Source organism: Plasmodium inui (genome assembly GCF_000524495.1).
Source record: "Plasmodium inui San Antonio 1 unplaced genomic scaffold supercont1.23, whole genome shotgun sequence".
NCBI classification, from domain to species: Eukaryota; Apicomplexa; class Aconoidasida; order Haemosporida; family Plasmodiidae; genus Plasmodium; species Plasmodium inui.
Genome location: NW_008481857.1, coordinates 294,354 through 316,032, shown reverse-complemented (window position 1 = coordinate 316,032; position 21,679 = coordinate 294,354). Strand labels below are relative to the sequence as shown.

The 21,679-nt window shown below is 43.7% G+C and overlaps 4 protein-coding genes across 4 annotated transcripts; 3 read left to right on the top strand and 1 right to left on the bottom strand.

Moving 5' to 3' along the window:
* Positions 1–535: 535 nt before the first annotated feature.
* On the top strand, positions 536–3,172 carry C922_04475 (hypothetical protein; the record flags this gene model as incomplete). The annotated part of the gene is made up of 9 exons (XM_008820058.1): positions 536–638; positions 796–1,032; positions 1,231–1,358; positions 1,505–1,655; positions 1,778–1,910; positions 2,113–2,330; positions 2,469–2,546; positions 2,724–2,892; positions 3,055–3,172. The coding sequence occupies 9 exons, from the start codon at positions 536–538 to the stop codon at positions 3,170–3,172; spliced, it is 1,335 nt and encodes a 444-aa protein (XP_008818280.1).
* Positions 3,173–4,765: 1,593 nt separating this feature from the next.
* C922_04474 (hypothetical protein) lies at positions 4,766–5,671 on the top strand (the record flags this gene model as incomplete). The annotated part of the gene is made up of 1 exon (XM_008820057.1): positions 4,766–5,671. The coding sequence occupies one exon, from the start codon at positions 4,766–4,768 to the stop codon at positions 5,669–5,671; it is 906 nt and encodes a 301-aa protein (XP_008818279.1).
* Positions 5,672–8,083: 2,412 nt separating this feature from the next.
* C922_04473 (hypothetical protein) lies at positions 8,084–11,641 on the top strand (the record flags this gene model as incomplete). Its single annotated transcript, XM_008820056.1, has 1 exon — positions 8,084–11,641. One exon carries the CDS (start codon positions 8,084–8,086, stop codon positions 11,639–11,641), a length of 3,558 nt encoding a protein of 1,185 aa, XP_008818278.1.
* Positions 11,642–12,767: 1,126 nt separating this feature from the next.
* C922_04472 (hypothetical protein) lies at positions 12,768–21,679 on the bottom strand (the record flags this gene model as incomplete). Its single annotated transcript, XM_008820055.1, has 4 exons — positions 12,768–12,922; positions 13,105–14,031; positions 14,217–14,367; positions 14,615–21,679. The coding sequence occupies 4 exons, from the start codon at positions 21,677–21,679 to the stop codon at positions 12,768–12,770; spliced, it is 8,298 nt and encodes a 2,765-aa protein (XP_008818277.1).

Sequence of the window (21,679 nt, the reverse complement as noted above, 5' to 3'; positions counted from 1 at the left end):
GAGGTTCATCACGCAGCACGCGCAAACCGATGTGTACCTACATTAGACCAGCAGAGGCATATATGTGAGGGAAGACCACATGCTTGCACGGTGCAGCTATGAACTTTGTGCGAGAAAAACGTCGATATTTTTTCACACAAAATTAATGTGACAATTTTGAATTTGCAACAAAAGGGAGAAGCTCATGTTGCGTACCTTCATTGTGAGGGATAACTGCCAAACTTCGAGGGGCTGTCGTCGTGAGGGGAAATTTAAGCAAGAGGGGTGGCAAAAGGAGTTGCGAAAGGGCGCGTTGAAATTATATCACTGAGTCACTGCGAGATTACATCTCTACGTCGTTACGTTGTTGCTCCATTATGGTGTACATTTTTTAAAACATAAAATATTTTTTTTTTTTTTTTGCACAATCTTTTAAGCATTTACATGAACAATCGCCCCAAGTACTCAATTTCGAGTGAACTCCACTTTGGGATGTGCCTGACCAAGAAATTCGTGTGCGAACGAGAAAAAAAGAGCAACCTTGTGCATTTTATAAATGGAGAAGTTAGACATACATTCACATGAAATGTATGAAGATATGGAGAACGCCTTTCGGGAGCAAGACAAGTACGACTTTTTGGCCATATCAGATGGGAGCGGTAAAAGAAAAAAAAAAATTCATCAATATGATAAAAAAATTGTCTCCCTCTATCTTCCGTACAAAGTTACACGTAGGGGAGATTCACCCACCAGGTGTACACATACACAGTTTTACTTTCTTCTGCTTCCGACCCCTCCCCCTCGTCCTCTTCGTAGTGATAAATTCGTGCATGAAAAAAAACGTCGTCGACTGGAATAACCGCTACAGCTACAACCAACTGAAGAACAAAGACAGCTTGATCATGTTCCTGGTGGATATTTTTAGGTCCCTTTTTCTTTCAAACTGCATTGATAAAAATATTGATAATGTTCTCTACAGCATAGAAGAGATGTTCACGGACCATTACTACAACCCCATGCACAGCCGTCTGAAGTATTTGATAGACGACGTGGGTTAGTTTCTCCCTCGCATCGCAGAAGAAGCAGTGTGTGGAGGCCAACTATGAGAGCATCATGCGAGTAGCACTCCTCTTTTTGTACACATGTACATGCTTACGGGTTCCCAATTGTTCACACCCCATGACTGCGCAAAAGGAGAAGTAACAACTCGGGGCAGCGTGCAGAAACCCATTTTTAATTATCCCCTCGCAGGAATATTCTTCACGAAGCTGCCACTAGCGAAGGCCTTCCACACATACAACAGGAAGTATAGAATAACGAAACGGCTCTACGCCCCCCCAACCTTCAACGAAGTTCGGCACATCCTTAACCTGGCGCAGGTGGGCATCGAAGGCAGCGCCGCAAGAAAAAAAAAAAAAAAAAAAAAAAGGGCGTGTTTTTCTGGACATATATGAGAAAGTTTCTTCCGCGTCACCATATCCTGTGGCTTGCAATTCTTCATGTTTTTCCCCCTTTGGCAACACAGATCCTTTCGCTGGAGGACGGACTAGACTTGCTCACCTTCGATGCAGACGAAACGCTCTACCCAGATGGATACGATTTCCACGACGAAGTTTTGGCTAGCTATATCTCCAGCTTGCTCAAAAAAATGAAGATAGCAATAGTTACCGCGGCCTGTTAGTACACTTCCTAGGCAGAAGTAGTTAGAGAGGCACACATACGATCCAACATTAATTAGGCATGTACAAGTGCCTCCACACGTGCATGTCTCCATTTTTCCCCCTTTTACACCTCTAAGCTTACAGCAACGATGCGGAGAAGTACCAGAAGCGGCTGGAGAATTTGCTTCAGTACTTCTCCAAGAACAACATCGAAGACGGCTCGTACCAGAATTTCTACGTCATGGGGGGTGAAAGTAATTACTTATTCAAGTAAAGCGAAAAGGAAACAAAAATGATATATATACACATATGTGTGTATGGATAACTCCTAACGAACACATGCACATGGAGAGATAATGGCCCTGCGCGCAGGGGATGGAACCAGATCTGCCCCGAAGACATAACAAAAAAGTTAAATTAAAAGAAAAAAGAATTCCCTCTTTTCTGCGCACACAATTTCACGCCCCCTTAGGTGCAACGAAGAAGCTAACCTTTACTCCGTTCCAGAAGAGGAGTGGTACCATTATAAAAAATATGTGGACAAAGAAACCGTTGAGCAGATATTAGACATTTCGCAAAAATGCTTACAACAAGTAATTACGGATTTTAAATTATGTGCGCAAATTCAGAGGAAAGGAAAGTCCATAGGGCTAGTCCCAAATAAGATCCCGTCGGCGACGAACCAAAAAGGTGGGTATTGCATTGCATGTCCGCTTGAAGTTCTTTCGTTTAATCTGGCCCACGAAAAAAAACAAGCGAATGTGCCGATATATGAATATATTAGCCTACATGTCACATGTGTACGCACGAAAACGCCCTTCTTTTTAGAGCAAAAGAATTACATGATAAAGTACGAAATCTTGGAGGAGGCGGTGATCCGCGTAAAGAAGGAAATCGTGAAAAACAGTAAGCGTGGGGGGGGGCGGCGAGTGATAGGCGTATTCACCACGCTGTGTAGCACGCGTGTACTTATTCAAATGAGCATAATTAGAAATGTGCTTTAACTGCGCTTCTTTGGCCGACATCCCTATTTTAATGACATCCCATAAACAACACAATTACACATTTTTACCAACCACGCAGAAATAACGGCGCCTTACTGCGCCTTCAATGGGGGACAAGACCTCTGGGTAGACATTGGGAACAAGGCAGAAGGGTTAATCATTTTACAGAAATTGTTGAAAATAGAAAAAAAAAAATGTTGTCACATTGGAGATCAGTTCTTACACTCGGGAAATGACTTCCCCACGAGGTACGAGGCGCCCGTCGCATATTATTTGTGCATGTGGAACGGGCGATCGTCCAAACTGTGATCATGTATCGCCAGTTGTAATTTAGACACCCTTATATTACATCGCCTTTTACGAAAAGGAAAGAGAAAAAAATCACCCCTTTTTTTTTTCTTCCTCTTCAGGTTCTGTAGCTTAACCTTGTGGATTAGCAACCCACAGGAAACCAAAGCCTGCTTAAAGAGTATAATGAACCTAAACATGAAGTCCTTTATCCCTGAAGTTTTATACGAAAATGAGTAGGCATCACACAAAGGTATTCTTCTTTTTCTCCTATTTTTTAACACCTGGGGAATGTTAAGGAACAACAACTGCATGTATTTATTCCTGTAGATGGGGGGCCTTAATGAATACGCAAAATATTATATGCCCACATGACGCGCTGTATATGTATACATGCGTTTATACACTTTGGTATGACTTTAGAACGGTGCGTAAAGTTGGATTGTACGTGACGAAACTCATTACGGCATGATGCTTCTCGCGATAATACGCACATCGTTATGAGAAGAAATGTCAAATATTTTTTATTCGACGTTTCGCACTGCTGTTAATGAAGAAATGCATTTTTTAATTTGAAACTCCAACGATATATTTTTTTTCTTTTATTCTATTCCCCTCCTTTATGCTTTTTGCATATCTTTGAGAAATTTGCAAAAGGGTGAAATAAGGAAGAGGAAAATGAAAAACGGCGACCAAAGGAGTAAGAAGTAAAGGGGGGGGGAAAAAAGAAAAATAAGAATAAATAAAAAATAGCCAACCGAATTGGTACATTACAAAGTAGACATTTAATTAGCCAAAAAATTGCTCCTTTTTATTTTACTGCTACGTTACCCCCGCTCATTTGGCACATTCTCTGTCAGTGCGGTTATCCACCACACATGGGCTTCCTGATACTGCTCTTTTAACTATGAAATGAAACCGTGGAGATTTGTGCCCCTTGTGGCTTCTAATTTACGCTGAACTGTGTTCATATGTGCCCTCTGTGTGGCGATATCATCGCTCACGTGACTGGACTTTGGGCTACACAATCGCACAGGTATCCGCGTTATCTCACGAGTGATAATCTGCGTGATCTGTGTGATCTGCGTCATCTGTTTGACCTGCACAACTGCGGGGGTGATGAAGAGCTGATGTGTCCTCCACCGTTGCATATGCCTGTATGTATCAACACAGTGGCGTAATGGGGCAAAAATCAACATGAAGGTTTCAAAAAGTGTTCCTTCGTTTTTGATCCACCGCGTGAAACGTCTTCTGTTTTATCCGCCCCACATGCGATTGCGAGAAAGCCTTGCCTCAGTGAGATCTACGCTTTTACGACACCAAATTTGTGTGTTCCTCTTTAAATATTGAAAATTAATGTGGTGAAAATTTGCATGAATGTTTACCTTGCCTGTTTATAATTTTTTAGAACCCTAAAAGCTAGCTAGACTTGGTTTGCATTTTTTTTTTTCTTCATTTTACACTTTTTGGATAGCTGTTCATAAAGAAAAAATTTAATTCCTTCATGGGAGGATATCCCCCTCGCAGAGTTACAACGAAACAGTATGAGTTGGCCCCCACGTGCGCATTTTCCAGAATAGCGATACATTTTGAGTATATTGCAAACAGTTACATGTGCGAGTAGTTTGTGCCCCTTTGAGTTGGCTATTTTCTGCCTTCTCTCATGCTGCTCAATGGCAGCACGGCATTCTTAGAGATATACAGAATACACAAAGTGTAGACACATACAAAAAACACAAAGGATAGACACATGCCACACGGATATGAACAGATGTATATCTCCCGAACCTATAAGACTCCCCCGCGAAGCCCGCGCAGATACGTAACAGCACCATGAAGATGCCACACCTGAAAGTTTTCTTTTGGATCTGTTGGAACATCTTGACAAAATTGTGTAGCGCAAATGAGGAAACCAGTTTTTCAAATTTAAAATGGGAACATGACGTATTCAGCATAGGTGATCTGCACGGAGATATGGATGCGTTTTTAAAAATTCTACTGAATGAGAAAATGATTGATAATAATTATAATGTGATACGAGAAAATGTGCTTATAGTCATAACCGGTGACGTTTTGGATCCCTCTTATGATGACATAAATATATTATTTTTTATCGAGCAGTATAACGAAAAGGGGAAAACGATGAATTCAAAAATTTTAATGGTTCTGGGAAATCATGAAGTTAAAAACATGTGTTTAGAATTCAATAAAGTGGAAAAGGATGTAGAAAAGTACCAGAACAGAAATGACATGTTCCCGAAAAATGAAGTGATCTACAACATTTTAGTGAACAAGCCATTTGTTCTGAGGGTAAATGACATGGTATTTTCACACGCAGGGGTGTTGCCATTTTATGCCTCTTACGGTATTGATTATATAAATAAGGAGGGGAAAAACGAAATAGAAAATAATTGCAAACTCCTGTTCAACAAAAGAAAAAGAAAAGAAGAGTTTTGCATAAGCTGTGACTATGGGCCTACATTAAATCGGTATTTTTCTTTTGTGAACGATGGTGTTTTTAAAAAGTGGATGGTTTGCTCCACTTTAAACAAATCGTTAAATTTGTTAAGTTCGAGCAGAATGATAATTGGGCACACTGTTCAGACGAACAAAAAGATCAACAGCTTCTGTGATGACAAATTGTTGCTAACGGATACGAGCATAAGTAAATGGAAGAATGGGGTGGTATCTTATGTGCAGTATTTTAAGGACGGTACGTTTGATGTACGTTATGTGTGAAAATGGGGTCTTTTCCTCTTTTTTCTTCTTTTTTCTTCCTTTTTTCTTTCTTTTTTCTTTCTTTTTTCTTTCTTTTTTCTTTCTTTTTTCTTTCTTTTTTCTTTCTGTTTTTTTCCTTTATCGTTCATGCTGTGTGGAGTCGCGCAGGTGACATTTCACGTGGGTCGCATTGCCGCGCTTGTTAAAAGTGTGAATTAACATGTGCCAATTTGCTGATATGCTAAGATTTTTACACCATATGCATTTTTTTACTTACCTTTCATTGACTTTAGAAGCCAATGGTATACCAAGTGGTATGCTTACTTTACTTTCTTTATCACTTGCATGGGGTAATGGTGCCGGTGAAGTATACACGCCCACAAGCTTATACGTTTCTGCAAGCGCGGGAGGCATATTCTCATGGGAGAAGTTACAGGCGATAATGCAGTCCATTTTTGCACCCGTGTTGGCTTTCCCCGGACGCGTCATTTGTACCTTTTGAATACATCATAACGGTGAACATATAAATCTATGTCCATTTTTTTGGCGAACGGATATATTCTCTTTGCGATGTCGGCATGTTCGTGCCTCCTCGCTGGAGAAATGGTTCCTCTGTTTATGCGCATATTTATTTATTCATTCATTTATTCATTCTCTTGTGTACCTTTCCATTACTCTCAATTATACTCTGCCTACTGAAACCCCGCACAAGTGTACCTATAAGGTACGTACATACGTATGTACCGTTGGCGTCATGTATAAAAGCAAAGGTACACAAGGAGGTGAAGGCCCCAAATGGGGAATTGTAAATCCGATTAACTGGCGATATAGAAACTAGTGACCGCTGCAAGAGTATGGGGTTCACCCTGGGCACAAAAGACATATATACGTGCAAAACTACGGTTCGTAAAAATGAAGGGAAAAGCAGCGAAATTTTAAATGTACGAGTATAAGCATAACCAATTTGTGGAAATTCGCACACGTGATTTTCCCCCCAAAAGATATGCGTAACCCACTCCCATTTTAATATGTTAATTTTGCAATACACAACTCTCTGCGTATGTAGGTTACGAATGGTTCTTCAGCCTGTTACATATCTACAGTGCCGGCGTTTTTTAATTGGCATATTTTATTTTTTTTTCTTTTCCCTTTTTCTCGATTATATTTTCCCTTTCAATGTTGTCGAATTTGTGTTGTGTCTTGAGTGACTCCCCCAGTTGAATTTTTTAAATAAAGAGAATTGTGACATATAAACACATTTTATGTGTAAATGAAGTCATAATAAATGGAAGATAATTCAAAAGTGATTTCTTCTCTTTTTTTTTTTTTCTGTTTTACGCATCTTATAGTGTTTACGTGATGCTTCCTTCGCGTTGTACGCGCATATCTTTATGCGTTTTGTAAGTTTGCCCTATTTTTCCTTGTTCCCCGAATTGGTTCGTTTTTTTTTTCTAATGTTCCATTGGTTATGCATGTATTATGTATATATGATTACGTATGTACTGTTGCGCTTGATGAACCCTTTGCAAATCCGCCATCGCTAGATTTCGTGGCACTTTTTTTTACCTACCTCTTCTTTTCCCATGCTCTCGTCATTTCCGAATTGTAATTTTCCTGCGAATCGTATGTATATAATGCGCAATTCTGTACCGTCACCCGTCCCACACTCGCAATTTCCGCGGCATTAAAAATGCGTCCTTTCTTTAATTGCTGCAGCTTACATCTCGTCTATGCTCGCGCTGCTCTTCATGTGGTTTTCAATTTGTGATCGAAAGGCAATTAATTTGCAAATTTTACGCTCTTTGTGCGCATATTTGTATGTACATATATTTGTGCCGCATTTATATGTATATATATAATATACAATATATAACATGTAATATGCACTTACCGTTTCCTTCCTTTTTCGTATCGGAATTGTACAAATGCATACATTACATGTAGATTTAATTTTGCCAATTAGTCAGCAAAAGTACGATTAATTTCCCCATTTGAAATATGTAGTAATTTTATCATTTCCATTTTTTTTGTGAAGTTATTGTTTAATTTTTTTTTTTCTTATAAATGCCGAGGGACATTCCGCATGCAACGTTTGTATGCTGGGCGATGCTGACTGGGGAGGACGTTGGCGCACTCCGCCGAAATATGTATGCCTATGCGGCACGTACATATGTTTATGCGCACAAGTACGTGTCCCCATGTGAATCCGCCTAATCGCATTTGCGTATGCGACCCTATGGGGTGGTACAGTGTAGTGAGGACACCGGACTTACCACCCGACAAACCTGTTGCCGCCTAGTTTTGCTCACGGGCGCATAACAAACACGTGTATATAAAGACGTGCATACAGACACGTACATATAAGCGGGTACGTAGAGACGCGTACATATATGTGTACCTGTGCGCGCACCCCGTGCGACCCAGTCGGAAGAAATGCTCAAGGGCAGCAGCAACCACGACGATGTCAGCGATGACGATTTTGTTAGCGAGAAGCAGATTTTCCAAGGCCCGAACAAGACCATCCTGACTCTGGAATCCATCCATGTCGTTAAAGGGATCGACAAACATGTAAAGAGGAGGATAGAGGAGGGGAAGGTATACCTCAGCGATATAAGTCCTGTGAAAAACGCAGAAATTGAAGAGGCCTTTTTAAAGAGCCTACGTGACAATGCTTTGAAAAATAACATCATAAGTAAAAAAAACTATTATAGTGGCAAGTCCACTAAAGATTTGAATATTAAAATAGAGGAGAATTACAAATGCTTCAGCTTAGACCATGCCCAGGCGCATGAGGAGGGGCACACCGATCGAGGCGACCCAGGTTGGCACCATGGTCGCAGCAATTTGAACAGCCCCAATGATAGTGAAGAATTGAGCAGCGGAGCGGTGGGAAGGCGGCCAATAAAAGGGAAGCCGAAAAGGAAACACAGGGTTCCCCAAAAAAATAAAGACAAAGGGGAGGAAGAACGGGGTGAAGAAGCACACAAGGAGGAGAAGAAGAATAAGCAGAACGACGACGACGAAGAGGAACACAACGGGGATGATATACCGAATGACCAAGTTGATAACGATGCCTCCAACGAAGCGGAGGAGGCGATCCAGCCGTACTACAACCACATTAACTCCTTTGTCCAGAAAAGCCTAAAACCGAGCTTGTTGGAAAAATTCTCCTTCAACGATTTCCCAGAGTTGCTCGAAAGAGAAACAATCGATTACATAAAAAAAAAGGAGAGAAAGTTACAGAAGAGAAGATTAAACGCGAATTTGGAGGCCCTAAGGTTGCAGTACATACCGATCAATAATGACAAGTTTAAAAACATTCCAAGAGAAATTAAAGAAAATATTTTGGCCCTATTTGCATGTATCATAATAAAACATATCGACTCTTTTGACGATATGCAAGTGCAAAACAATTTGGAGGAGTTGTCTAGAAATTTCCTCAAACAGCTGTCAGACTTACTCGTTATAGATCCCCTAGCGTATAAGTGCATCATGAAGCCGCTGGAACAAAGAGAGTTAATCAGGGACATCACGGGGGATAAGAAGATATATCAATTGTACGAGAAACCATTTGTCGATAATTTATTGGTACAAATAAAGGACCTCCAAGCAGGCATAGATTTGAAGTTTAAAAAAGTGGTAGAAGAATTGAATAATGAAATGGATTTTTGGCAGAATGATCACATCACTGATGAACATAATAACGATCTCTTTAGTGATGTGGACAGAGACATAATACCATACGGCGTTCAGAGGTGCTACAGCAACAGTAGCAACCTTCTGGACGATGATGAAGACGATCATGGCGACTGCAGGAGCGATGTCAGAAACTTGTCTTCCGCTCGGGGGAGTTTTATCCAAAGAGAAATTGATGAATCGTACAGTGGGGAAGCCATCCATGATTACTTTTCCTGGGGAGACAGCAAAGGCTCCCGGGGTTCTAAAAAAAATGGGAGAGGTGACCACGCAGTGGTACGTACCGGTTGCGGCCCCTCCCCGTTAGAAGCAGTGGGAAGGGAAGATCAAAGTTGTGTTGACACACAGAATAGGAAGAGAAAGAACAAAGTGAATCCCGCGCATAATGAAAAGAGGGCCCCCCCGGAATGTCACAGAGGCAGCCAAATGATGCAGGAGAGGACCAGCAGCCTGTATGACGCAAGCGGATGTAATGCTCCTCCGGGAGTCGACATGGATATTCAGGGGGAGGCAGGCGGCGATGGGATGGGAAGCGACAGTGGTAGAACACTCGGCGGGGGGAGGGAAGCCCCGCAGGGTGAAGCTGCGAATGACGAGGCTAATAAAACTGCCCGTGAGGCTCCTGGCCAAGACGAGCAGGAAGCCCACCTGGGGGATGGCCCCCCCAAACAGCCAGGTGAAAGTGACCGCACTGACGACATGCAGTGCAAAAGTAGGAAATGTGCCGGGGAGTCGGAGAAGGCAGACGGGGTAGGATCGTTGCAGCCGAGTGTGGAGCAGTCGGGGAAAGTGGAGTCCACCAAAGGGGAGTCTACCCGAGAGTTCACCAAAGTTGCGCCTGATAAACCCGGCGAGAACCAAACGAGGAGACCACCCAGCCCCATGGGCGATAAGAACATGGCCGTCGAAGGAACCGAGTCCGATGGAAAGTATCGCCAAAGCGTAGGTCCCAGCATACAGGCGAGAATCAAAACGAGCATCAGCCGCTGCGAGACATTCGAAGGGGAAAGCGAATATGAAGAGAGCGACATAGACAAACACCTAAACCATGGCGTGCCCACCAGAGGACCCGAAGTGAAGTCAGTGCTTCTCAGAGACCTAATCACGACTTACATCATGACAGGAAATAATAATGCTAGAATACAATTATATTTTCAGAAGTTTGCCAGATGTTTAAAAATAAATGAGTTATTAATTTTAAGGATAGAAGAAAATTTGGCGGCCGATTTAATAAGTGCGTTACAAGCATCAACAAATGAGACTTCCAAGAGGAAGAACATAAGGAGGATAAAAATAGCAGCTGCTGCTTTAGGTGGGGGAGCTCTGATAGCCTTCACCGCAGGGTTAGCTGCTCCTGGGATTATAGCTGGTTTGACTGCGTTAGGTGCTGGGGGAAGTAGCCTTACTGCCTTCCTAGCATCAGCTAGCGGTTTGGCTTTTATTGTATCCTTGTTCGGTGCAGGAGGAGCTGGATTGACAGGGTACAAATACAGCAGAAGAATAGCAAATATAAGAACGTTTGAATTTATAATGCTAAATGGAACTCTCTCAAAATCGCTAAGTGTATCTGTATGTGTGAGTGGGGAAATACAAACAGATGAAGACATAACCAACCCATGGATTGACGTCTTCCCGAACTGTTACTGTGATTTGTATGCATTGAAGTGGGAGAACCATTTGCTAAGAACATTGGGTTCTTTGATCGAAACGATGTTGTCTCAAGAATTTGCAATAACAGCTAGTCGAATATGGCTGCAATACACCATAGCCAGCACGCTCAGTGCTGCCTTGACGTGGCCACTGGCACTAATTAAATATGCCTCAAACTTGGACAACGTTTATTTGCTCATACGGGAGAGAGCGCAGCAGGCAGGAAGAATACTAGCAGAGGCTTTGAGTGACAGAAACACTGTTGGTCAGAGACCAGTTATCCTTATTGGGTACTCCGTTGGGGCTCGTGTCATTTTTTACTGTTTAAAATATTTGCACGCAAAAAAGCTCTACAATATTGTTAGCAATGCTATATTTATAGGCCTCCCTGCAACTACCAGCACAAGGGTATGGGAGAAAATTAGGATGGTGGTGACTAACCGAGTGATTAATGTTTACTCAAAGAATGATTGGCTGTTGGGATTCTTGTACAGGTACATGGAGTGGAAGTTAAGTGTCGCTGGACTTATCGCAGTTAATGTGCCCAATGTGGAAAATTATGACGCCAGTGGGATTATCCACAGTCATTTGGATTATAAGAGGAAGCTCAAGGACATTTTTAATTTGATAAACTTTGACATGTGAGGCGGGGGCGGGAGGGGTGGAAGCGAAAAGAAGTGGTAGCGCGAAGGAGGAGGCGAAAAACGGCGTAGTGGAGAACGATGTAGTAGGGGTAAGGCCCCCGTTCGGATGACCCACCAAGAGTGATCGCTTGTGAATGAACACCCACTTGGAGCAAACTTCCCCCCCCTTCCGCCTCCGGACGCTCACACTACATGTTCATTTTAATTTTCAATTTTTTTGCACGGAGTTCGATTTTTTAAACCATCCAAATGTGTATCTGCACGAAGAAAAGCGCGCGTCGTTTATCCCCCCTTCCGTTCTCCTATATCATATGCATTTTTGTTATGTCTGTACATTTGGCTCTGCCTTTTGTTGTAAAAAGGTCAGGGTGCATGGAATTCACTTTTTTAAACCTATGGTCATGAAATTTTTAAACAAATTCCGTAAGTTGGGATGAGACGCAACCTTAGTGTGACGTGATGAAATAGCAACCAGGGGTGTGTACCATCACACACTATGTAGAAAAGGGTATCCATTTGGCGCTTTTTTTTTCCGAGTTCGCTTATATGAGCAAGTTCATCATTCGGATCATTCGGATCATTCGGATTATTCGGATTATTCGGATTATTCGGAGCATCCTTTTGTGGGCTTCCCCTTTTGCACAATTTGGGAAGATCACATAGAAGGACATGTGTCCATCCGGGTATATTTTTTTTCCCAATCTTGTCGCACTTGATAATTTAACAAAAAGGGCACGATAATTATTGGGCAGTTAGCCATAACGCTGTTTCGCAAAGAAAAAAGAACAAAACGAAGGGGAAAAAATCGGATTAAACAAACGACGCATGCCTATGTGCGATATATCAATCCATAGGATAAATACAAACGTGGGTGTCCATCCTGGCGAAACGCCTTAAGGAGCCACCATCTGGACGAACATGGTACAGACATGGTCGTATAGCGACAGACGCTGGCACTTTCCAACGTGCGTAGGATGGTGCGTCCAGTGGTCCGTCGGGTGATGCTTCAAACGGTGAGAGGATTCCTCACTGCGCGCACAAATTTGAACACCTAGGGGTGCAATAACAAATCGGGTTGAGCATTACACTTCTATACGTAATGTGAAAAAAAAGAAAAAAAGGTCAAATTAGAACAAAGACAAAACGTTAAAATCGGGGTCCTCGTGATTATCGTAGTACTGATTCATGTTGTAGTCCACATCTTCCTTTCCTTCAAAGATGCTGAGGACGTTTCCATCCGTTTCGCTCGCGACGCTGCCTTTCCTCTTCACGCCGTTATCATCTGCAGAGGGAGAAAAATACACAAACATGTATAAGCAGTGCGGGTAAACAGCGTGGGTGCTTTGCCATACAAGAAAAAACAAAAAAAGAAAAGAGAAACAAATTAGACACCGAATGTAACACACACGGTTAGAGAGTGTACACAACGTGCTGCACGCCACCCTCGCCGCCTTCCCTTCTTACCGTCAGCGATGAACGAAGATGCGTCGCTATTGAGATCCCCAGATGTCTCAATCCTCCCATTCTCATTCTCGTAGGCATCCAAATCGATTTCCTTGTTCTTCTTTATGGCCTCCTCAATCTTCAAGGGGTTATTCCTTCTCTCCTTTTTATACTTGTCCCTAATTTGCTTGTCCGAAAATTTGGGTAAGAAGGCACGAACCATCATTAAGTCCACGCCGAACATTTCAATTGCTTGATAAAACTTATCCGTCTCTTCTTCCGTCCATTTAAATAGCGCCGTCTTTTTATAGGCATTGTTGTAGGTCTCTACTTGGCTCTTATTCAAGTTTGCACTAAATTTCCCTTTTTTCGACATGAACATGTTCATACGGTTACTCTGAATGGAATTTGCACTCATAATGATATTCGAATTGTATTTTTTTTTATCTTCGTAGATCACCTCTCCACTTTCTGTGATGTTTAATTTGTTGGCAAAACTGTGCGCTGGGCCGTCCAGCAGATTGATAATGTCGTCTGCGTTATTTTGTTGCAGGGGGGGTTCGTTTTCCCAGCTGAGTGCATCCTCTGCGTAGTTGTGATCTGCATCGTTTAAGAGTATCTCCTCGACGCCTATCACATTATCTGCACTCGTGGACACTGCTGCTCCTCCCTTGGGGTGTGAAACCTTTTCCTCCATTTCGAGACTTCTAAAAATGCTATTAACAATGTCGTCAGCCTCTTCCTTACTGGTACCATGGGTACTGACACCTACTTGTCCGCTGTTCCATTCGTTATTGTTCCCCATAAAACTGAAGTCATTCTTATTTGTGTACATTAACTCCTCCATTCGTACATTCTCTGATTGGGCTTCTACCTGGTTGACGGAGTTTATCTTTAACTTCTTCGTTCCTTTCTTTTGCACTAAGTCCCAGATGGTGTCCCCGTTATCTGCAAGTGAGGCGATTACCCAAAACGTGAGACAACAAGCAAGAGTAAACCTCCACTCATGGGGGGAGAGAGATGAGGAAACAAATGTCATAGGTAACTCCAAAGCGGAAAAAAACTACACTCGATAAGTTACACCGAGACCGTCATGTACCTCCCTCATTTGGACTCCTTTTTTAAAACATTACCAGCATTAGCATCATTTGAGGGACACGGCGTTTTCTTCCTCATTTTTTTACTTATAAACTCTGAGTAATGCGAGGAACTGCTAAAAAATTGCTTCTCCTTGGGCGGCTCCAGCTCAGTGTCTTCTGTCATTGCGGGGAGATCATTTGGGTCCTGTCGGGGGGGAAGAAAAGATAGGAAGCAGATATGGGAAGCAGATATGGGGACAAAGGAGGCCATCTCACGTAGGTATCTACACACGAGCGAATAAGCACTTAAACATGCCGGCGCAGTGAAGTGTGTGAGGGAAATTTCATACACATGCATGTCTGAAGGCACACGCGAGAAACCACAGCGGACTATGTAAAATTGATCTCTAGTTAGTACCCCACGAGATCGGGGTGCTTAAGTCTCCACATACCGTATCAAAATAGAGAACATTTTTGTTCATTTTATTTTCTGGTAACATCTGGTCCGGGTAGTAGACCATCTTGTTTGCGTTTTCCACTCCGTCCAATTCGTGCTGGACATACGCTCCAGGGTTATTCCTTTTTTCGCTTTCTTCTTTGCCTCCACTGATGCCGCTACCTTGTGGGTAGAAGTACCCTGTGCTGTTGTTCTGGCTCTCATCATTGGATCCATCACCGTATACATAACTGACATTACCGTAGTTAAGATCCAAGTTTAAGTCTTCGTTGAGAGTTTTGTTGAAAGCAGCCGCCTGTTGCTGGGCGGTCACCGTGGTGCTGCTGTTAAAGTGGTTGTAGCTGGCGCTTAGCGATTCTTCCCCATAGAGGGTTGAGTTGGATTTACTCTTACTATTCTCACTCTGGCTGTAGTAAGTTTTCGTCTTATGTTCCACTGGCTTGTTTTCATTCACGAGAAACTGCTTCTCGAAGGAGGCGTCCGCTTTGTCAAGGCCAGTTGACGCTTTGGCCATCATCAGGTTCATTCCGTTGGGCCCACAGAACGATTTTTCCTCCTTGGCCTGTTTGTTTAGGAAGTCACCCGGGTTGTTTGGGAGGTCTCCTGTTTTGTTCATGTAATCTGCCACCTTCTTCAGATCATCCTCCGACTTTCCCATACCGTGTTCCACACTGCTATACGTCTTGTACGTTCCCTTTTGGCCCTCGGGCTCCTCTCCCGATATCGTCGTCACCTGTTCGTAGTATTCCTCCTTCAATGAGGCCACCACACCCGCGCCATGCTTGCCAGCAACTTTATGCGCTCCGTGATCGTTGTTGTACCCGTAGGAGTGCTGCGTCTTCAGGTTCAGGTTTTGATTATGCCTGTTGGAGCTGTTTATAGCGTAGAATTCATCCCCCAAGAGGACTGCTCCAGTGGGGATGGTCGCTCCAACGGGGAGGCTGCCCACTTTTAGCAAACCGCCCACATTGACGACACCATCGTGATGCTTGCCATTTTCACCGCTGCTAGGGAGGCTAGTGCCATACATCTGCTCTGAGCCGTAAAGCGCACTCGACCTCTGGTTCATCTGATTTAGATCTTTCTGATGTCCCTCTTGTTCCTTTTCTTTTCCCATTTTGACTTCAAAGCTGGCCATTTGGTATGCAGGCAGTTGGTCCACTTCGCCCTCTTTGTTACTGTCCGTCTTTTGATACGCGGCAAAATCGATAATTTTCATGTCTTTGTAGTCATTTTCCCTATATTGTACATTGCTGAACTCACCGTTGAAGCACATTTTCTCATTCATAGGGGGAATGTTTTTCGCATCGGTTAAGTTGTCATCTATTTGATTTACGTTTTTCTTCTTCGATTTCTCATTCAGGTTAATACTCGGGTAGGTATTCATCTCATTGGGGGGTGTTGTCGGCATTGCTGCTACTTGTTTGTCCTGTAGACCCCTGGATGAGTCATCATAACTCTTTATTTCGCTCTTTGACATGTAACTCCTCATGTCGGGAATATCACTCGGGTAATTATTCACGAAGGGGTAGGGCGTGGGTTGGTTGTTCCTCATGCTAGTCAGTGCGCTGTTCATGTTGTTAAGGGGTTGAAAATGGAGGGGGATGCCTCGGTTGTCCACACCTCCGTCGGGGAGGCTTCCCCCCCTTATCATGGCCACCATTCCGCTGTTCTCCGTGGCGGCAGTTTTAATCTGCATACCTTTTGCGTCCACCTTGTCCATGCCAACGTAAGGGTTAAAGTTACCGACCATGGGTTTGTTGATGAGCGCGTTGGGAGCATCAAAAGGCATTCCATTAATGTTTTTACTTATTAAATTGGGGGTTGTTGGGTGATGGGGGTGATAATAGATGGCGCCACTACCATCCTCAATCTTATTCACCCGATTTTTATTTTTTTTATTTTTTTCCATTTGTTTCTCTGCTTTGAGTAACTGCTTCCTTTTCTTGTCGTATATTTTCTGCATTAATTTTTCTTCTTTTAATTTTTGCTTCTCATCTTTCTTCATTTTTTTCCTCATTATTTCTTCCATTTTGTCTTTACTTTTTGTTTTTCGTGCCCCTTTTAGGTTGTCACTTAGGGTTAGGTGGATCTCATCCGAATTGGGCATAGGCAGTACACTTGCAACGTTGCTGACATAGGGATTGCTAAACGGTTCTTTCTTCATTGCATTTGGTCCTGTCCTCATGTCCATTCCATCCGTACGGTTAAGTAACGCGTTATTAAAATGTGCTTCAGCAGGGTTCAAGTTTCCGCCTGGTAAGCCACTACTACCAGTGCCACCTTGGGGAGCCCCGTTTGGGGGGATATTATACATGGGGACTGCGCAGAACGGAACGTTGTTGAAAGGGACCCTGTTATGCGGATTGTTATGCGGATTGCTGTTGCACGGGAGGAGGGTTCCTCCCATGGCCACGCCGCCATATGGTACATTACTAATAATATTTGCCGCGCTTTTACTCGGATTGCTGAACATACTTGCATTGGCCATCACATCGAGGTTGCTGTCTGGTTGTTCCTTTATCATGGATTGCTTTTTGTCGACACCGATAGAAGGGGTTGTCATCGCCGCGGTGGAGGGATTAGTACTCCCGTTTATGTTTCTGGGTGGATGTGCCTTGCCATTCGGACGAAGTGTGCCATCTGTGGGGAGGTTCGTCAGGCTGGTCAAACTGCCCACATTGTTCACAGAATCGTCGTCCACGTTGGAGTTCTCCTTCCTGGCGTAGTAATTAAGCAAGTTGTTCGGATACACCATATCCACGGGGGCGTTACCATCGTTTGGTGCTGTGAGTTTCACGGGGCCGCTGTCTTTGTGTAGGTTGTTCTTGTGAACATTGTTTTGCGAGTAACTGCCGTTATTTGTCACATGGGCCATGTTGGTCACACCGGGCATGCTCCCGCCGTAGAGGTTTACTCCTGTATCGGCCTCCGAGGGGAAGACCCCAACCTTATTGTTATTTGTTTCATAAGCGGGAGGTCCGTCTTTTCCCATTTTATAGGAATCATCTTTGCTGATTAATTGATCCTGTTCTGTGATGTACATATGATCTTTCTTGTTCTTCCTCTTTTTCAATTTTGTGTTTTTTCCTTCCTTCTTACTGTCATTTGTTTGTGATCCGCTAGGCAAGGTGCCCGTCAAATCTTGTGTCATTCCACTGGCCATTTCGTTTGTCAGTCTATTCATTATGCTCATGTAGTTCTCGTTTCCTCCACTCATTATCTTGCTCATATAACTGGGGTTGTCGTGGCTTAATACAGTATTCATGTAATTAACGTAGTCCATATAACCCAGATTGTTTATGTCGCGAGATTCATTCGGTACGATCGATTCATTCGGTACGATCGATTCATTGGGTATGATCGAATCACTAGGGAGGGTGATCCCCTTTGGGGCTTTGGCTTGATTTGCCGTGCTGCTGAGTCCATTCGGGGGAACAACCCCGATGGGTGCGCTTCCCGTAAAGACGCCATTTATGTAGCCCATGCCAGTAACATAACCCATGTCGCTGACTCGACTATTGTTCGGAAAAGCATTTCCTGAAAACTGTTGATTCATTATCATGTTGTCCAGAGCCTTTATTCGCCCCTTAAACCCACTGAGATTTTCCCCCTTGACGTAATTCATGTTACTCTTACTGGTGTTTGCCACTTCCGCATTGACGTTATTTGAGAGATCTTTGTACTTATTTTTTTCCTCCGTCGATAGTTGCTTCCACAATTTGGACACATAAGAATTTTGCTGGGCTAGGGTTAAGCCCATGTCAATATTTTTCTCCTTATGTTCCTTTCTTTTCTCTCGAGCAAAAATGCTAAAGGCAGTAAACTTTCTTTTTTTCTTCTTTTTCTGGGACAAATAATTTTCCTCATTTATTTTGGACGCTTTGGCAGCCCATTCCTTTTTTTCCTCATCGGTTAGGCCGTTCCAAATTTTGGCTACTGCTGTTGTCTGCTCGGTGAGGGAACTCCCTAGGAACACTTTTTGGTTAAGTAGTTCCTTCCTTTTTTCTCTAGCGAAGAGGGTAAACGAGGTTATTCCTCTGATTGTTTTCTTCTTTGCTTCTTTGGTGTCGTCTGGGTGGTTCTCATTCGTGGGCTCCTCCATGCCGTAGTCGTTTAGATACTCATTCATGTAATCCTGCATAGAGTCGTTGACGTAATCGTTTGCGCATTCGCTTCCATACTCCTGAGAGTGGTCATTGGAGTGGTCACTTGGGTGGCCATTTGGATGGCCATTCGAACTCCCCTTCCCGTAGTCGCTGCTTCCTCCCAGGGGGTATATCCCTTTATAATTGGGGCCCAAATTAGGCGCACAATTGGTTCCTTGGTTAGGGGAGTAACTGGCCGCATAGTTAGCCACATTGTTAGTCGCATAACTGGGCGCACAGCTGGGCGCACAGCTGGGCGCGTAACTGCCTGCGTAGTTTTCGCCCTGGGCGCCTTCAAACTTGTTCGCGTGGAAGGCGCTAGCCCCCTTGGGAGACGGCGGCCCTTTGGCGTAGGTCTCATTGGGTTGGTCGTTAACATTCATGTATTTGCCGCTGGGATTGGTCTCATTTGTATAAGCGCCACTGGCGCCTGGCACATTTGCGTAGGCGCTGTTCTGATTGGGTACATTTGTGTACACGGCACTGGGATGAGTCACGTTTGAGTAGCCCCCCTTCGGATGAGGCACATTGGAGTAAGCACCCGTAGCGGGCGACATGCTCGTATAAGGGGCACTCCCAGGGGGGGTGGTATTCAAGGGGGGCCCGTTACTGAGTGGAATATTATTATAGGGAAAATTCGCGGGGGGCATATTTGCAAAAGGGGCTCGTCCCCCTCCCACTGGGGGAATGTTCGGGTAGAGAACACTGGGTGGAGATACGTTCATGTAGGCACCATTGCCCTGGGGGATGTTCCGATAGGCAGCAATCGGGGGGGGCACATTTGGGAAGATTCCTCCCCTGGTGTGAGTCAGGTTGGAGTAAGTCCCACTGGCATGGGGCACGTTCATCATGGGTGGCATCTTCAAATAGGGTACTTTTAAGTATGCCACTTTGGAGTACTCCATTTTGGTATACCAAATGTCCGAATATGTGGGATTTTTTTTTTTTTTCTTTTTTTTCTTCTCTAAAACATCTGGAGCGGTACTCCCCTTTGTGATACTTTTTCCAATGTTGTGAATCAAGTTGCTGGTTCCTTTAAAGTCTTTGCAGTTATATAATTTGGGGATTAAATTTCTGATCGATATTCTTAGCAGTGCATTGCTCTCACAGGTGTCGTCATTGTCATTATCATTCGTGTATGCACTGCAATTCCCATAGTCGCTTGTATTTTCTTGGGCACTACTATCAGCTGGACCAAAGCTATACGTATGGGAGCTACTATTCTCGTAGCAGCTACAGCTATTTTCATGACCACTTCCATTGGATCCACAGTAACTAGAAGTTCTGTAACTCCCTCGTCGGTATGTGCTGCCTTTCTTCATCAGGTGCAACTGCTCCATGCACTCATCAAATAAATTCCTCTCTTCGTCAAATTTGAAATCTTTTACCGTGCCTCTTAAAGTTCTTAATTTAAAAATAAGTTGTTCTTTCGCGAACTTTAACTCTATCTGATTTAGCAGCTTCTCGTACATGTCCACATCATTGGAAAGAAGGAAGAAGAGAAAGTCTGTGTCTTTGTAGCTAATGTTATGTATCTTCTCCAAATGCATGATTGCATTCATCACATCCTTCGTGTTGTAAATGAATAAGAAGATAAGTTTCTCATTCCTTATGATCAGGAAGTATATATTCTTCACGTACAGGAATATCTGCTCTATATTCAGGTGCCTGAGGAGGTTGTTGTTTCGCAGGTAATTGAATATTTTTTTCTTTATGTACTCCTCCGAGTTTTTGTATTTGCTTATGAATCGATTTGATGTGAGTTCGTTTATCTTGTCCGAGTACATTTTGTAATTCTCCCCCTGATTTGGGTTTCCGCTTCCGCTTCCCATTCCGCTTTGGTCCTCTTTCCCGTTTTGGTCTCCATCACCGCCCTGTTCTCCACCACCGCCCTTTTCTTCGCCATCGCCCTGTTCTCCACCACCACCATCGTCGCCACCTCCACTCTGGTCAGCGTCTCCTCTCTCCTCGCCATGACCGCTTCCACCATCGCCACTCTCTCGCTTGGCGTTGTCACCGCTTTCGGGATTTCGGCTTTCAGCGTTTCCCCTGTCGACTTCTCCATTGGAGGCTTCTCCGTTGTACGCTTCTCCACTGTCGCTGCCCATCACTAGGGTAATATCCCTGCTACTGAGAGGGTTATACCCTCGAACGGGACAGACCAGATAAGACTTATCACCACTGCTCACGGGGGCAAAACTGTTCACGGGCATCCCTCTTCCATCGCCAAAGGAAGATCGGCAGTAGTATTCATTCGCGAAATTCCCATTTTGAGAAAGGTGACTCCCCTTCTCGGGTTGATTTTTCAAATCCTCTTTATTGTAATTTTGTTCATACACCGCCTCGTGATGACAATGCGTCACAATGTTGTACAGAGATAATTCGTCTCTATCGAACTCTTTCAGTTCGTCTTTCTTGTCATTTACCGAGTTCAGACTTACAGTGGTGTTGCAGCTACATGGGATGGTGTCATCTTTGCTTCCTCCCCCTTCCTCATACGTCGAAGTTTGTTGGTTAAACCGTTTGGGACACTTTTTGATTTCCGTATCTACGTCGGCCTCGGATTTTACATGCGCGTCTGCTTCTACATCCTTTTCCGCTGTGATTCCCTCGGCTGCTATGCCCTCCTGTGCCTCTAATTCATCCTCCCCCTGTATGGACGTTTTCTGCTCATTCAGAGTGAACTCCTGAGCTATAGACGTTTCTTCGTCATTAAAAGGGGCAGGCCTATGTCTACTTCTACCTTCGGAGTTGTTCATTCCAGTCAAGCTGTGCACTTTGTCGTACAGAATATTGTTTCCTCCGTTCAGGTTCAGCAGACATGGGGAATTAAGGATGTTATTGTCCAGGTAATTTTTATTTTCTTTCATCTGCAGCATTTCGAAGGTCCCTTCCCCCTTTACCATGTCCAT